We start from the raw sequence: 18,539 nt of genomic DNA on the forward strand, positions 1-18,539 counted from the left end.
ATTGTAAATGTCGAAAAAATCATGAATCTTTAATGATCTAACAAAAACAAATCAAAAATTGTTACAAAATTCTACAATAATACTTTTGTAATATTGTAATGATATTGATATTATTTTTCATGTTAGGAAAGCACATTGGTATCAGGCGCATGTGGTGAATTCTAATCTACATTCGCTGTAACACACACGCAATTACGTTTCGAAGACTTTTTCAGTCATTGGCACAATTTTACTCATTATGATCAATAAAATAGATAAATTGGGAATTAAATGAGGTATATATAAAATTCCAATGCAAGTTTATGTTTGATCATCATTATGGATGAATAATTTGCTTAGCAGTAATTTTTTCCATAACCATAAGCAGCTATGTAGTATTTCACAATTCATATCTACAGCAGTAGTTATCACTCAGGGTCAACTATGGGCCATTCCATTTTATTAAAAAGACTTAATGAGTTTTATCAGATGTCAGGTTTCATTTTTCATATCAAATCAAATCAAAGTTTATTGTCACATGCACCAATGACAGCGTCATCGGAGCAGTGAAATTCTTGTGACATGGCAGGCAACATCTACGCAGTAGACAGGCTTTTTACAAAATTAAATGACATACCATATAACATATAACATAGTAAAATGAAGCAGCAGTTTACAGAGTGAAGGAGTTGGGAATATTAAATTAAACAATTAGAATATATGTGTATTAAGTACCTATTAAGGGTGACCTGAGATCTTGTGCCTTGGCAGGCAACTTCTACATAGTAACACGCTAAGCTAAGACATAACTGCTAAACATCAGCATACTTTGTTTTTTTCATGTTACCATGCTGGATTTACATTTAGCCCAAACCTTAAACTACCATTGACTATTACCCAAGTTTATTAAGGGAACTTTATCTGTGTCCGTGTCAAAAGGTACAATCACACTTGATTTCATTAAGTTTTCAGTCGGCCCGTTGTCAGTTTTCTAATCTTTTTGATGACCACATGACTTTATCATCAGTTCCATTCCTCTCCTATTCAGGTCTAATGTGTAATGAGTGTCATTGAGTTCACTGAGAGTGCTCATGTTCCCCAGTGGATACACTTTAAATTCAGGCTCTAATAGAAGAAACATTTAAGTGCTGTTTTGTCCATCAGCACTTTTGTTCCACCTCTAGTGGAGCTTTCGACTATTAATCTGGCTTTGTTGTGTCCCAGTTCAGTCAGCCTCCAATCCTGATGCCTCTAAGCTTGTTAGCTTAGTGTCTTGCATATTAACACAACTTTTGAACCTCTCTTTTTTTATCCTGTGTTACGTGAAACTAAATGAAGCCCACTCAGCCGCTGTCACTTTGATAAGTTGCCTCATGCGTCGCCGCTCATTGAATATCAGACAAATAGCTCCGCCGCATTCAGCTAACACAGAGCCAATCTGATCCGTACATTTCCACAACACTCATCTTCCCGATGGCCCTGGGCATGATGGCAGTTCCGTCATTAAAAGAAATGGTCGCGTGTTCACCGGTGGGCTGATGATAGATTGGTGCGCAGGCAGTAGGGTCACTCCTCAGGTGATAGATTATGTTAATAGCTGATTTAAATATGATCAGGCTGCTAATTTGCATCATGATTAAACCTTCACTGATGCACAGACACATTCTAGAGATTCCGCACGGCTTTTCTCTGCAGTGACAGAACCATGTATTTCCGTTGTTGATGTGATGAGCTCGGTTTACATTAGGAGGGTTCTTATTTGAGCACAGGAGCGTGTTTTAGAGTAAGAGATTTGTAGCCTTGTATAGTCTTTGTTGGAAAACCTTTTAAGGATTTTTAACTTAGATACGTGTTTAATTCCCCCTTTATGACAATGAGACTCTGCAATGGAAAAATAAAACAGTAGAAAAAAGTAAAAGGTACAACAGTGTCAACTTAACAACTTTGGGAGAGAAGCCAAGTCACAGAGCGCATTGCAGGAGGACACATCAATTCACTTCACATTCTGTCGCTATGCAGCTAATTGCAGTGTGAATTTGGTCATTAATGTCGTGCTGCGCTCATTTTACAATGAAGAGCAGTTTACCGATCACGAGGAGGGTTACCAAGCCACTGACAACAGCTGTGTACTGTCTTCTGTAAATGTGGAGAGACTTTATTAGAAATCTTACAAAGTACTGTGGACACTGTTACTATCATTATATTCTCTATAGTGACTGCCAGTCAAATCCTGCAGACTGCGTTCTTTACAAACCTGATTGAAAACTGAAGAAAAGTTTGTACCGAAAGTAATCTCTCAACAGATATGCAGTGATATGCAAGGTGTGATATATGAGCCTGTTTTTCAGAAGCAAATTGTGATATAAAATATTATTTGCAGATATCAAACAGTGGCGCCTTCACTTAAAAAAAAAATGACTATCATTCACAGATTGTAGATAATAAGTAGTGTAGGGTCCTTCGATGTTTAAGACTAACTTGTAGTTATTGTGTTTATTTTGATTCGTGAAGCAGGAGGAGCAGCTGCAAATTACAGCTTTTATGGAGCATATCAGTTGAAATCGGCCCCTGAGCATATTGCCGCTGTGCATGTGAAGGATTGTGGACCTCATTTGTGTATTTTTTACCAAGAAAATACACTTGCACTATAAAAATGAAAGGTTACTCATGGCTCTTCTCAGGGTTCCTCAGGGTTCGGTCCCATTGCTGGAAGCCTCCAGAAACCCATTAACTTTTTACATCAGTTCTCTGTGGAACCTTTTTCATTGAGGAACCCTGTTTTACAGCACAGTCTGGAGATGTTTAGGGTGCTTCAGAGAACAATATCCTAAGGTTGTTCAAGGACCTTCAGCATATTTGAGGTCCATTATCCCTCATAATGCAACTATTGAACCCTGAAAGACCTGCTGAATATTAAAATACATTCATCCAAATGGTGAACTGTAAAACAATTACTTTTCAGTGAATTGGCTACAGCTCCACTTACCAACCAGCTTTGTGGCCTGGTGCTGTCAACATCTGTTCCAGCTGCTCTTGTTTTGTTTGACTGACAAGGGAAAACCCAAACTCAATCTGGTAATACAACAAATCCTCAGATTAGATCATCAGAAACCATGGATTTGGGAATTTTTGCTTGAGATATGAAAATAATTGCCAGCTGTTTCTTTCACAGCTTAGACTGCAGGGGGTTTCTTTCAATACTTTTACCCCCCTCTCACTTGTAGTTGAGTGAGTTTGTCTGATAAAGCAGATGCCTGATGTTTCAACAACCCCTACCGTGCAGCGCTGACCATGTTGAGGCTTTTGTACCTGTAAGAGGAGTGGAAATGTAAACCTCCCTTCCACTCCTCAGCTGAAGGTTAAATCTGGCCAATTATTGTCACAATATGGGCCTGGCTTGACAATACACTATTAATATTATTATTATCATTGTCACAATCAGTCACAATTCAGTTATTCTGACGTCTCCTCCAACTGCCCTGAGCACCTCAGTTTCGCCTCAAATATTAGAATGCAGAGATGTCTCCTGTCGAAACCAGACAAAAAAAGAAAAAGAGGCCTCCTTAAGGAGATTCTGATGTTTGGATGAAAGAGCTGACTGGAGAGAATAAATGCCTGTTTTTCTCTCTATTATTGCCTTTCAGCTGCATTTTTTACAGTGCAAAGGCTTTTCATATGTATGTTTGATATACATGAGTAAACACACATTTCTCATGCTAATTTTCTGCGCCGCAGTTCATCTCTCACCCGCTGAGTGCTAGTATGGTAAACCGCTGACCCGGTGACTCTGGATGCCAGACAGGGCCTGTCCCTGATTGGAATCCTCGGCGCTTCAATCCGCCCTAATTGGCCATAACTATACGAAAGAAACGAGAGGGGAATGCTGAAAACAGAATAAAACTGAACTCTGGATCCTCATTATTTGTTGATTGACATGTTTTATCAAATCTCAGATACAAAACAATTTTTTTTTTGTTTTTCTAGCACTGACATTTGGTAGATTTAGGTTTTTTTGGATAACCCTGTTTAAAAGCTTGTCCCAACAGCAGCAATTACATGTTATGTCATATTTCTTAACTATATTTGTTTTCATAGTTGAAGGGACAATGTTTTATGTCACCAGTAAAATAATTGTCTGTTTTTGTTGATGGATTTTCTATAATTTGATGCAAGCTTATGTTTTGTTAAATATCTAATTATTGTTATTCATGTCAGGTTCAGTTCACCAGTGGTGAGCTCAAATAGAGGATTTTTCAAAGGTATATGTGTTACTGGACTGACAGTGAGGAACTTGTTGGAAAATTGGGGCACCAACTTCTATTAAAGGGAAAAAATATGGATAGATGGATAGATGGATAGATAGGCAAAATTTATAAAAATGATCAGTTCAGTAATGATTGTTTTGCTTTAAAGGAAGAATCAGTGCGATTTGAGTTTGTCATTATCCCCCAGGATTGTTTTGATTTAATATAATGCGATATTATACATATTATATTTAAGTGTATGATTCAGCATCAATTAAATAATTTCCATTTCTTTCCATCGTGATGCTGTAACTCTTTGGTTCACACGGCCCAGTATCAGCCAGTCAACTCACTCTCCCACCTCCACATGTCTTGTGAGGAATGATTGTCTTGTTTCTGTCTGTAGAGGTTGACTGCACAACCTCTTAGGGATCTTACCTGTCAGTTTTTCAAGCTGGTGATAGCCTCTGCGCCATGTTCAGTAGCAGACTGAAGGTCGCGTGTAGGCAGTTCCTGAACATGTGGAGTCACACTCTATCTCACACAACTCAGGTCAGAACCGAGGAATCTGTTTGGTTCACAGGTTATTTTGTAGCCTAGTTAAGTGTCCTCACTTTTGATGCATTGAGTTTGTGCTCTTGGGTTACTATTACCAGCCAGGTCTGACCTGTATTCTGACCACACATATACACAACAGAATAATTAAAAAATGGCTTTACTCATTTTGTTCTTTACTGCATATTTATCCATTTATGTATACATATGTGTAGTAAACCCAATGCAGGCAAATGTTTCACCTTTTCATACAATACATGAAACTATGCGTATGTGTAGGCATACGGCTTCCTTGCGTATCCTGCGTCGGATGAGTCGTTTGTGAAGTTAACACTGATCTGAAGATGCAATAAGCACAGGAACAGGCGGGCTTCTGTAGGGGAAGATACTCGCTATTGTCACAATGTTGTTGCTATAGGGGCCTCATATACAATCTGGCACTGAGATCTGCTGCGATCTGCCATGCACCATTAGCTAACCTTCTCCAGTGTCGCTGTGGTTCTTCTTCTTTTATTCACAGAATGCTCATACTGAAATTCTTTATGGTCTCACTTCTGTGGTGTGCCCTAAAGTGGAACATAGTATGAGACAATTACTCTCACGATGCATCTGGTTGTCTACACAAACTCATGTATATCTATACGTTTATCTCCAGCCTTACAGTAACTTACTTCAGCTCTTTTTTTACAACCAGTACAGGATTCTTTTTACAAATATCTCTGTGGCAATAATACAATTCATTATTATCTGGTATAAAAGGGATAGTCAACACACAATTCCAACAACTTCCTTCTGCCTCAGAGCATACACTGAAACTCAAAGCGAAACACTATTCGATGAAGGATGAAAATGTGTTGCTTTTGAACCACTCTGGGTCAAGGTTCAGTGATTCCAACTTTCCCCCCCACCACTGCCTTCCTGTCCCCTGTTGTCAGCGTTCCTGCCACGCGCTATGGAATCGATTCACTGCCCCGCACGGAAAATGAAAAAGGAGGCAGCAGCCCTGTCCATCTCTGTCTTTCACACTTACATTACACTTCTACAGTCGCCTCTCTGTCTCGCAATCGAAAAAAAAAAAAACACACACTTTTCCACACCAGGCAATTACTGATAAAACATCATGAGCCAAGATTTATATACGGAAGAGGCAGTGTTGAATCAGGAGTAGACAGTTTAATTTATCACTCTGACTGGTGCGGCGCTTCCCAGGGATTCAGCTGTGAAATCAGACGTGCTGTAATGTCTCATCTGTTTGATGGCTCTTCAATAGTCCGAATGCAGAAAATGGTGGTTGTGTTCTTGATGATGGCTCCAGGATGTTGATTGTGTGTGTGTGTGCCTTTTATAAGAAAGAGGGCATCTCAAGACAGTATTTGTAAATGACATGTGGTGTGCACGTCTGTTCTCATTTAGAATAGAGGGAAGTCACAGCCTTATCCATCAATAGGTTTTTCCACACCTCTCTGCACACGTTAATCTGCCTCAACAGAGAGATGTAGATCAGGCCAGAGAGGTATGGGAGGCTAGTTATTAAAGTAACATTTATATTCATGGAAATTATCTAGAGTGTGATGGAAAAATATTGCCCTACTTATAAAATCTGTCTGTTTGTAAGTCAAATCTCCTCCTATAAAAAGTGTATTTCCTCTTCTCTGTTCATGTATATGTTCCAGCTGTTCCTGTTCCAGTTACTCAGAGGCCTGTCCTACATTCACCAGAGGTACATCCTCCACCGCGACCTGAAACCACAGAACCTGCTCATCGGCGACACCGGAGAGCTCAAACTTGCTGACTTTGGTAATTATGCAGCCCCTTGGTGCTCTTATTCTGTGAAGCATTTAGATTTTAAATGTTAGAGTGTCTGTGAAACCTGGAAATGATGTTGAAAGCCTCTCACTGTGCTTGGTGTGCCACACAAGTAATAATGGTAGCATAAGACTGCACAATATCAACTACTCACTGGTATCTTCCCATGGTACAGTATGATGACTGATTCGGTTGAGCATCCTCACATCCAACAAAGAGATTTTCCTTTTAGTCTTCATGGGTGCAAAGGTTCTTTCCTAAATCGGAAAGACCAGGAAATGTCACACACACACTCGAGCCTGCCTATTATCTTAAAATTGGGATCGGAACCGATGCACCACAGAGAAATACTTGACCTGAACCCAAAACAGAACTGTCTCTCACTCAAGGGCTTGGATCCCAGCAGGGTTCCAAACCTTAATGGGTCCCAGGCTGGTCATGGCTCCTTGGGTTTGCATAGACCCGTAAAGACATCTGAACTTGTCGGTGTAAAACTGTTAACATGGTGAAGATAAGGAGGAAGGATGTTGTTGGTTCCCCTGTGAGCCCCTGGTAATTACATTTTGGTCACCTATAGTGTGACACATTCCGTGAGCGATTGCAAGCTGCAGAATCAGATACATGGATTATCTCAGAAGTTAAAAATACGCTCTTGTCTAATTTAGCCATATGAGGATTATATAATTTCAGGAGACTTTTTTCTTTTATCCCAGATCCTTCAAAAAGTTTGGCCAAGACAAGACAATATTTTAACTTAGTTCCACTCAAACAACACATTTAAAAATTCAAATCACTTTGCAGATTGCCATGAAATTTACTGAGCACATTCATTCACCTGTCTGTCTGAGTCAAAGCCTATTAGGTGTGTGTGTGTTTCTGCGAGTTAATGTGTGTGTGTGTTAGGAACCCTGCCTGAAGTGGCAGCATATGGCTTGTATCCATGCTCGGTAAACACTGCCTACAATGCTCTTCTGGCATCCTGGGGGGCAGACAGACTGACAATCCAGCCTTCTGTACACTTCATCCATCCATCCATCCATAAATCCTTGAAACTCTCCCTCTCCTTTACCCAGTCATCTGCTTCACCCTCACACCATCACCCCCCCCCCACCCCCCACCCTCCTGCCCTCTGCTGGGAGGAGGCTTCATTAATAATTCAAACATTGTATTAGTGCAGAAACATTACCGTGAGGGAAATGAGATAGAGAAATAATGGACAAAATACTAAATGAGAGCAAGAATGGAAATCCCTGGTCTGTCGCTCGAGCTGCGCTCATCAACAAACACGCACACAACACAGAATCAGCCTTTGCCTGAGGGGCGCCAGATGACGAAGGTGAAGGCCACTGGAGTGTGTGTGTGTGTGTGAGTGTGTGTATGAGTGTGAGTGTGCATTGTGTGGCCGCCAGGGCTCCCTGTGGTCCCAGGATTTGGCAGTAGGAATACTAACGGCTGACAGCTGAGGCCAGTGGCGCTGGTTGAGAGGGATGGAGGCAGAGTATCAACAAATGTGGGGCTGAGGGGTATAATGAGGGAGGGGAGAGCACTCAGTGTGAAAGAAGCCTGATAGCAGGGAGGATACAGAGATGAGGGATGGCTCTGGTGAAAAATGTTATTGTGCTGGCAAATGACAGACGAGGATTCTGGTAGAATGGATCAAATGTTGGTTGTGGTCGAAATTTAAAAATGTCCTCTTACCACTTTTCCTTGACCTCGATGGAAAATATCATGAGAAGTCAACTGCAGTGCAGAGAGAAACTTACAGGACCTTCACAAGTTTGTTTTCGTAAATACACTACATAACACTTGTAAGATAAGTACAGTGACAATTAATGATATATAGTCTTGCATAAAAAAATTAGATTTTCTTTCCAAACTGAATCACACAAGTCAGGAGGTTTTCAGTTTGTTAATGTGATGCATTTAACCATCAATTATTCATAGATAGCAGCAGAAAAGGGATAGAGACTCTTGAAAAGATAAACAAAACAAAAGGGTTGAAAAATACAAGAGGATGAAAGGAAAATACATAGAGAAAGTTGAGTCATTTAAATAGAAATTAGATAGAAAATAAGGAACAGAGAAAGGGGCCAAAGTAATTTATATTCAGACATAATAGAATTTCCCAGGCGTGGGCACTTTTGAAATTTTCCTTTCAGTGAATCCATAAATGTGTTGATGCATTAAAGAGAGGCCTTTGATAAAACAACATAGTATTTAGTGTCTATTCGAATGATAATATTGTTAACTGTCCATTAATAAGGCTTATTATCCAATATGTCTCCAAACTCAGAGGAAAGAGAGGAAATGGTTCATCAATTTAAATGTTGCTACAACAAGCCGTTGTGGGACAGTATCATCTCCTATGGTTTCATAAATGATGACTCAGAGTTTCCTATGCTGTAGGAGATAGGAGAGGAAGTATCGAGGCTGCTTTCCTTAGCATTTAGAGAACTCTAACTCTTATCATCGCTTCCACTTAGATACTTCATTGCACTCAGTCAGGAACCTTCCTAAGCGAAAAAAAAACAGTTTGACCACAAGCTGCAGTTCCAAGAAGATTCTTATCAAACTAGATATATGGAAGAACAGTGGCGCTGCTCTGACCTAGCTTGTAAACTATACCACACACCCAGAGGGGCCATATAAAACATGGGAGAATTCACCTCTAGTTGCCACATTCTTCTTCTTGTTGCGTTTACTTTTAAATGACCTCTTTCACCTTAAAAAATTCACGTTACCAAAGTTTTAAGTGTTTCAAATATGTACATTCAGATCTGTATGATATTTTCTGCACAGATTTGGAAAGAGGAGAGGAGCAGCAACATGTCCACACTTATAATGACTGACCATTCTCCACTGTTAAAGAGATGTTTTTTTAAGTTTTATGATTACAGAATAGTAGTTAGGCCGACCATTAGCTGACTTAACGGGATGGCAAATTTTTCTTCAGCCAAAGAGGTGAGGGTTCCAAACCCCTGCTGCTGGCTGCGGAGATGATCCAGATGCTTCCCTCTATTCTTCTGTGGGTGTACTCACTTTTTAATGAGCCAAACAAACAACCAACACATAAAGAGACTTAAATGTGACCACATGTTTCATATCAAGGATGCAACTAGCTGACTTAAGCAGGGTGTTGGGGCCGATTTATATTGTTTGTGTAGAGTGGAGGTTTGTGGACCATTATCTCTGCACACAAACACCTACCATAGCCAGGACCAGACATTTCATACTAACGTTACCTACTACACTGTGTTGGTTTATTCAAGAATCACACTCCTATTCAATTCCTATGAGCGATGTAAAAAACGTTTTTTATTTTATTATAAATTGATTAGATTGCCACTGTTACCTTTTGTTGCATTTTAACTGCCCCAGGTCAATATTGTTTTGAGATAATTGTAAATTTCAGTGTCAACAATGTTTTTTTCTTGTATTTAAGTAATGGGGCGAATTTGTACACCACCTGCAGCTTCTCTCCTTGGATGTTAAACGAATAGTGTTCTCAGTTCCACTGGTAATAGTACCTGGAATCCCCAGGGCTCCTTATATCGGGTGATATTGTAAGAGACATGTTTCAGGGTCTCCTCCCTTCACAGTACCTTCACAGGACAGCATCTCAATCAAATGCACAATCTAATTGTTTTAGTCAGTGCATTACCCTTAAGTAGAGAAAGATTGACAGATAGATGTGTGGGGTAAATTGACAATCTTGCCTCAGTAATAGGGAATGTGGGGGTGGGCATATGGTCTGTAAGCATCCACTTTGTTTTAATTGGACCTGACAGCAAGAACCATTCAGCATGTTGAGCTGCAACGTGCAACAAATTGGTTTAAAGCATGATGACACCGGCATCAGCTAGTATGTTTTTGGAAGGGAACGTTATTGCAATCAAATTATATTGTTTTTAATATTTTCTATTAAACTTTCAACATTTATTGTGTTTTTATGGTTCTATGTTCATTGTATGCACCAATAACAAGATCAAATTCCTTGTAGGTGTAACCCAACTTGGCCAATTTAGGTATTAGGGAAGTTGCAAATATGTGGCAAATTGATCATTTAACTGATGTAAAAATTTTAAAGACAAGGTTAGGTTTGGTTTACAGAAAAAGCGCAGTGTTCTGTACCAAGGACCAAGAAGATGAATTGGCATTTTTGTTTTGAAAGAACTTTGGCGGTCTGTCTGCTTATGTGCTTTTTAAAGGATGTGGAAGAGAGCATGAGGTCTCAAGGCTTCCACAGACCAACCAGCCAATCGCCGTTTTTTATTTGTTGCACACCAACGGTAATAAGAGTAATATGTTTATGAATCTATAGGTTATGAACCATTAAGGACCTAGGTGTTGGAATAAAGGAAAGTAAATGGTAGCTCAGTATATGATCACAGCTAAAGTAGATGTGTTTAGATGTGTGTGTTTATTTTCTGGGCCGTGGTTCTGGTGCAAAGTAACAGCTGCTGGGATAATGATGTGTGAGGAGTGAAGCAATGTGACAATGGTGCTGGAGGAATTTCTTCAGGCCTCTGCAGCAGACTGTGTGCCTGTCCCCAGTGTGCTGTTCCACCCTGCGCCTCACAGTAGCACCAGGACGAGTGAGCTGGTGCCCGACTGTGTGAGCGCGTGTTTGTGGGGTGTGGATTTTTGGAAGTTGCAGATGGTCGTTTGAAGTCCATTAGATGAATAGAGGCTACAAATGTGTGCGTCTGTGTTTTTCTGTCCCAACCTGAGACCAGACTGAAAATGTGTGTGTGTGTGTGTGTGTGTTTGTGTGTGTGCGTGTGTGTGTGTGTGTGTGTGTGTAATGACCTGATTGGTTTCATTTAGGCAACTATAATGCAGAGCTCATTACCAGCCACTCTGTTTTGGGAAATGAGCTGGGACTATGGCAGGTGGTGAAAACACACACACACACACAGTTATTTTCGAGGGGCAAATGCAATAGAATATAGGACTAGATGGTGAATATCCTTTGTAAGCTTTCTGCACAATTTAAGTGACCAACTACCAGTAGATGTTAGCAGGTGTTAGCGGCCACCAGCAGATGTCAGGGACACAACTTCCTTGAGCACCTTAGCATCATCAAGTCCGTTGGGCTTGTAATTAAAGATCCAGGCAGAACTTGAGGGTACACTCAGGCTAAAGGTAACTTTAACTACTGGCTTGTTTGACAGTACTGTTAAAGCCATGTGGCCGCTCAGTAGATCAGACATCATTACCTCTCTGCCTTTTTAAACTGAACTTTTTCCCATTTTAGAACATAGGACAAGATGAAGAATGTCCCTTGTATGTTCTACCGCACTGATTAATGGCCACCACCAGTTGATGTTATGGGATGTTAGTGACCACCATCTGATGTTAGGGACATATCTTAAGTTGTGTATCTTACCGTCATCAGGTGTTTCGGCCTTTTATTCACAAGACAACCTCTTATAAGGCAGGCCCACCACAGGTTGATCAGACATGGGTGCATGTCCCTAGCATCCTGGGGCCCAGTTGGGATCTTTACTCCTGATCCAGAGCCATTGACTTCAGCGTTCTGCAGTGTGTGATGTTTCTTTTATGGTCTGGTGCTGGGCTTGTCCATGGATCCCCAGATCTCTGAGCAGTCTGATGGTGAATGTTGCAATGAAATCTCCACAGGGCAAACTATTGCTTTCCTGCCATGTTGCTCTTCTCTCCTGTTCAAATGGAGCAAGGATGTAGCAATTGTGCCTGGTCATCTATATATATACTCCTAGTAAGTAATTGGGAGTATTTGAGTCTGAATGGTAAACTTAGATCCAGTGGGTGGGGAACCTCCGGCCTCCTGCCACAGACACAGAGACATAAATAGGTCTGGTAACGAGGTGGGGGAAATGCATGGTTTTTACTTCTTCTTAGTATAAATGAGGTAACTGGGAAGAGGTGGGATAATGGACAGGGAAGCTCAGTTGACTGAAAAAGGGAAACAGGCGAGTAGTTTGATTGTTTGGTCAGGTGACGGGGCTGGGGAGTGTCCAGCCACCAGGCCAAATACAGCATTGTAGCCAATTTTATCTGGACCACGAGGTGATTCAAGTACAAAGCAATTGACAAAAGAAAGAAAAAATATGCAAAAACAAGTCATTTTGTTTGCTGGGACGTGTTCCCAGTGAGGAAAAAGGCCAATCTCAGCGGCATTCCATCTGGAACACACGGTGTATACCATCTCAGAATGAGCCCGGTGTGGTTTGCCTTCATGCAGCCTGGAGACACATGTTTCAGACTTTGAAACTACTCAGACATGGAAATAGCTTTGAAAGTGAGGAACACTTTGATATATGGTGAGATGAGGTACTGGCCCATGAATATTAAAGACGTAGTTCAAAAGTTTGGAAAGCACTTATTCACTGTCTTTACAAAAGTTGGTTGAGAGGATCAATATCTCATGTCTGCATGGTTCCTTTAAAGCTGTAGTCATGACGTGGTTTTAGCCTAGATTAGCATAAAGACTGGGAACAGGGGGAAACAGTTAGCCTGGGCCTGTCAACACTTATTTGAACTTTTGAAGGAGTATCGTGCTGAAGCTGTTTTTTATCAGGCAACCTGCGCTACACCAAAGACACGGTTCTCATTTACATATCCACAGCATTCATCGACACTTAATCACTTTAATGAGTTTCACACAGACACCCGTCATTACCTCGATAGATTAATATGGCACATGGAATTCCAGGGAGAAATAGCAGTGCAGCTTGAAGCAGTGGTGAGGCTCACTCAGAAAATAGAAAGTGATTCTATTTCCCACAAAAAGAGGTTTATATGAGGGTATGAGTCTCGTAAATCGAGGTCCGAGCAAAAGCGTCTGAACCATAAACTGTTCATCTGGATGAACAACTTGACTTGCTCCTATCCTTAAGCCCAAATTTCCTGGATTTGAAATGCTGCCATCTTACCTCTCGGATGTCATTTTAAGCCAGAGTCTGCACAGTGGCGATTAGCGAGTCACATTAGCAAGGTCATGCAGATAAGTGCTCGACCAATAACGAGTCAGTCGCTGTCAAACGTTTTTCATGGCATTAAATGAGCAATTAAAACCAAATTTACCGAACCATCTTCAATTTGATGCGTACTTTGACTTGATAGTTTGGTCCATGCCCTATCCACTAACATAGGAGAGGCAGGGTCTATGACATATACTTGAGCCAGCCACAGATGGTGATCAACAAGTTTTGGCTTCAGTATTGGGGAGCCGTCTTGTCGTCCATCCTTAAATACAGTCTATGTTGTGAACCTATAGTGTCGCTCTCCGGTCTGATCTTTACTTTGGCCTACAGATGAAATCAGTCTGATTTCCCCCATGTCTACAAACGTGCGACTACAACAAATAGTGCCTTGTGCTACATGTGTTTAGGAGGGGTGGTGGTGAGTCAGAATTAGTTCAGAATATGTTTTTGTTTTCCTCTGGGAAATGATTTCAAGCAACATTTAAATACATGCTGGCAGCAAACTGTCTCACTCCCAATCTGATGCCTGGTAGAAGAGGAGGAGGAGGAGAAGCAGGCAGGAGCTACAAACTGCCGGTAAAATCCAAATGAACTTCAAAAGAACACTGGGCTGGTTCCCCTGAGGAAAGAGACTATTTTAGTCCTTCTCTCTATCCCTGTTCATCCTGTCTTACTCCAGTTTCCAGCCCACCTCTTCCACTGTGAAGTATATTTTGTTACCCGTGTTGGAGTGTGGGATATTGATGATAGTGAAAAACAAGAGACCCGTGAGCAGTTTGTGTGTCTGTATGTGTGCGTGCATGATTCCATAGGTCAGAGCTTTGAAGTAGTGCGCTTTGGACTTGTTGGGGTTTGAGAGGGAAGGTCAGTAGAAGCTTCCACACCACCGTCCCTTCCCTCTAACTTATCTAGCGAACAACAAGGTGATCCAAATGTCAGAGCACATGAAAGACACCAGAACAAGTTCTGCTTCTTAGTCTGAAAGAATCAGTATTTGAACCACTGTTTCTGTCTGGCTTACATTGTTTCTTTATGTGGTCATAGGCAGTGTTGTGCAAGATCAACCAGTGTTGTGAAAGTTCACACTTAAAAAGAGAAAGCTATTGAAAATGATAATATTGATATCATTATGAATTAGTTGTCCTCTATCCTCTATCTGCATCTGTATCAATTTAATCATGAAAGCCCCTCAGGTATCCCTGATATGCATAATCGTGCTGCGTCAGAACTGCTGTTAGCATTAGCCATGCTTTACCTGCAAGCCAGGTGCTGTAAATTGGTGCTGTAAAACAAGAGTGAGCGACACTATTTTTTTGCTTTTGACTTCAAAACTCAACAGTACCATGAAAATACAATTATAATTACATTACAAAATAAAATTACTTTATTTATGTCGTTACACAAATATTGGTACACTAATGCAATGTTTAATAAGGATATATGACCTATTATATTACCCTGACACAATAGGTTTGTTATAACTATAACAAAACCCATACAGTTACTTATTCAAATCACTTCAAAACAACGTAACAAATTTTGTTTAGTTTTTTTAATGTCGCTTTTCAAATTTGGATATGATCTCTGTCAGTGATTGACACTGACGTTTGTTGCACATTGTCCTCCTCTAACCTCTAACCATACTATTTGAAATGATGTTTCATTTCACCCAGACTCTTTGCTTTGTTCCTTTTTACTCTGGTAAACACTTGTCCATATTACAAACAAGCCAACCTCCTACTACTGAACCTTGTTTTATGATGAGTACATGTTGTCTCAACTCACACACCACCCCTGCATACATACACAGAACTCCTGCAATGGAAATGATAACCTCTCAGTGTGAGCGCCTTGATAGTGTCTATTTTGTGTGTGGAAATTACAGGGCTTGGCCTTGATGAATTCTGTCTGAAACCCCTTTTCTCCCGTGGGTGTTCAAACACAAGGAAATGTTAAATACCCCTTCCCTCATCTCATTTGTTCCCCCCTTTGCTCCTCTTCCTCCCACACACAGGGGACTGGCAGCAGGGCAGGAAGTACTTTTTCTTTACCAAGCTAAATGCTTTAATTAAGCCTCTCTGACCACTTGGGAAGAGCCGAAGAGGTAATGCCATCAGCCTCATTAAACCTTGCTGCATCTGCACTCTGCTCTACAATTAGCTGCCATGGGAGGCACCAGATACTTAACTAACCTGCCTTTGTGTTGCTGCAGAAATACATGCTCGAATGGGATTAGAACAACCTCGAAAAGCTTGTGCATTTCTAAAAACCCTGGAGAAGGTTTTGAAATTCAGCAACTTTGTGTATTTTACAAAGAGAGTTGTATCCAGCTGTAGTATCACCAGGGATTAACCAAAGACTATTGTAAAAATGGGAAATGTGTTAGGATTCACAGAAATACTATTTGTGAAGAACACAGTAGGCAAACACAAGGTGAATGAAAGTTGAGAGAGTTATTGACAAAAAAAAAGACCAGCCAAACTGAAGTGTGGGCCCATGTTGAATTGTGTTGAATGGGTGACTGAGTGGATCTTCTTGAATGAGGATCAGGTGCATGGAGGAGTCGGTTGGAGGAGCAGGAACCTGGAGCCAGGCCCAGCCAGCAGCACACACTAACAGTAGGCAGAGAGGACAGGAAACACACACACACAATCAAACCAGAGTGTTGGCCAGAAAAACAAAGCCAAAAGTTCACAACACTAAAGAATGAGGTCTGATTGATTTGAATGGAAAATATTTTTTTTGTCCGTTGGGTTCACCTTTTCAAGTTAAAGTTATTCTATAGTTATTGCATTTTGGAAAAGCAACACAATAATGGTCCCAGTTTAATGAACAGATGTCAAGTTCAAAGACAGGACAGCAAAAAGTAGATATGAATATGATGCCTTCAACATGTATATTGGATTATAGAGATTGCAAGAATTAGGTATTTAACAAGAATTTATTCAGATCATTAAGCTTTTCATCAATCAAACATCAAACCTTCCATCCTCAGCTGTGGATTGGTGACCTTATATGTCTGGGACTTACACAGCCTCTACTCCACTGATTGTCTCAGGTGACTCAACTGATTAAGTTGATGAAATATACAGTTGATATTCATAGTCATTGGTTCATGACCTTTCCTTTAGCGCCACCTGAGGACTAAAGTTGCTGCTTACACATAAGCAATGTAATTACAGGTGAAAATACTAGGAATTTTAGTGTTAAGTATTTTAAAATTCAATAGATCTCAGTTCAATCGTAAGAAAAGAGGGCTCTATATTTAGGTTCTTCCATCAGTGCCTGTGTGAAGAAAAAACATGTTAATTCTTTCATCTTTGGTTCATTGAACTGCAATATGGGACTTAAGTAGAAATCAATCCAAATCATGAAAATGATCAGGTTTTGACAGAGCAAATAACGCTGAAAAAATGACATTCAAGAAATATGGAACAATTTTAATTTGAAAAAGATCACTGCAGGATGTGTGGTCTGCTGCATGACAACAAGTAAAACTGCTCCACTTATTAATGTACAACAATGGTAAAAAAATACCTTAGCTGCAACACCAGTACTATCAAACCACCAGTATCCACAGTGGCTCATCTGGACCAGTCACTGCAAAATGTTCATTATTCGTGCGGGAGGTTAGTGCTCCACTTTCTGATGATGGCAAAGGATCCAATTTTAAAGTGATGATAGTTCATTTCCATAATGACAACTGTCAACATCACCGTGACACTAACATATTGTGGGAAACTGCAGCTCAACTGGTTGGTGGAAGCATAAAAAGGGATGGTTCTATAAATAGTCTTTGTATTTACATGATTCATCTGACGTTTGATTGTTTTTACCAGGCGTGACATTGGGGTTTGTCCTATAGTTTTCACTTTGCTAGTCTGTGTGTCATCACCAGAAGTGAAAACTGGAAAGTCCTGTGGTCCTGGAGACGTAGATGATACCAGGACCCGAGCGCCCTCCAGCTTTCGTCCCCAAAGGGAGGTCATTCAGTGATCATGCTTTCTCATTCTATGCTGTTGTGTGCTCTCCTAGGCCTGGCCAGAGCCAAGTCGGTCCCCAGCCACACGTACTCCAACGAGGTTGTGACCCTGTGGTACCGGCCTCCAGATGTCCTGCTGGGATCCACAGACTACTCCACCTGCCTGGACATGTGGTGGGTACTCCTCACCTCTGATCCAGAGATCCCCTCATACACTCATTATACCCTTCACTCTTTGTGTAATAAATCCTTGACTCATCAGATCTTCCCATTAAATTTTTATCTGTTTGTTCAAGGGGGAATGCAGAACAAATCCTGAGGTAGAAAAATAATTAATAAAACTCTCTCATCTGCATCACACCCAGAGCTGGGCCTGTTTTCTCCTAATTATGCAAATGGTAAAACCTGTCGGCAAGATTTGGTGAAAGTAAGATTGGTATTGGACAGGCACTAGCTAGAAAACAAAATGTATTTGTTTGTCAGTAGCTGTACATAAAGGACGAAGAAAAAACAGCTCCTTATGGTTGGCTGCAGTATAACCCAACCTCCTCCATGTTAACGGATGAGACAAACAAAGACACAACATAAACTATAATGTCTATTATCTTATAGGGAGAACGCGTAGGATGTTACAGTCTCTCTTTGGTTCCATATACAGTGGTACCGATCTCAGTCTGCATCTCACCCTGCCAGAGACCCACAGATTTAAGAATTGCATGATATTATTTTTAAAACTTTGATATTAAGCAACTTACTAATTGGTTGGACATCATTTTTAGATGGTATGTGCTGAAAATAGAGAAAAGCTGGTCTTCAATCCAGTTTGGAATACAGTTCAATTCATGACATCAGTCTGGTAAGTCCTTAAGCGACCCCCCTCTGGGAAGTTAGATGTGAGACATGTCATGTTGGTTTAGTACATGGGGTGAGAATAAGGTTTCACATCTTAGTGATAATTAACTGTTTCTCCATGGGGGGGGGGGGACGGGGGGGGACGACATTATT

At 40.7% G+C, this 18,539-nt stretch overlaps 1 protein-coding gene across 2 annotated transcripts in view; it reads left to right on the plus strand.

Annotated features, from left to right (window-relative positions):
* Nucleotides 1–18,539, plus strand: part of cdk14 (cyclin dependent kinase 14) — a 143,245-nt gene that overhangs the window by 60,159 nt on the left and 64,547 nt on the right. For both annotated transcript variants that reach the window (XM_062399828.1, XM_062399829.1), the window contains 2 exons: nucleotides 6,452–6,575; nucleotides 17,588–17,708. In XM_062399828.1, coding sequence (XP_062255812.1) covers nucleotides 6,452–6,575; nucleotides 17,588–17,708 — 245 coding nt within the window. The remainder of the gene's footprint in view (nucleotides 1–6,451; nucleotides 6,576–17,587; nucleotides 17,709–18,539) is intronic.

This window comes from Platichthys flesus, chromosome 11 (genome assembly GCF_949316205.1).
Source record: "Platichthys flesus chromosome 11, fPlaFle2.1, whole genome shotgun sequence".
Lineage (NCBI taxonomy): Eukaryota > Metazoa > Chordata > Actinopteri > Pleuronectiformes > Pleuronectidae > Platichthys > Platichthys flesus.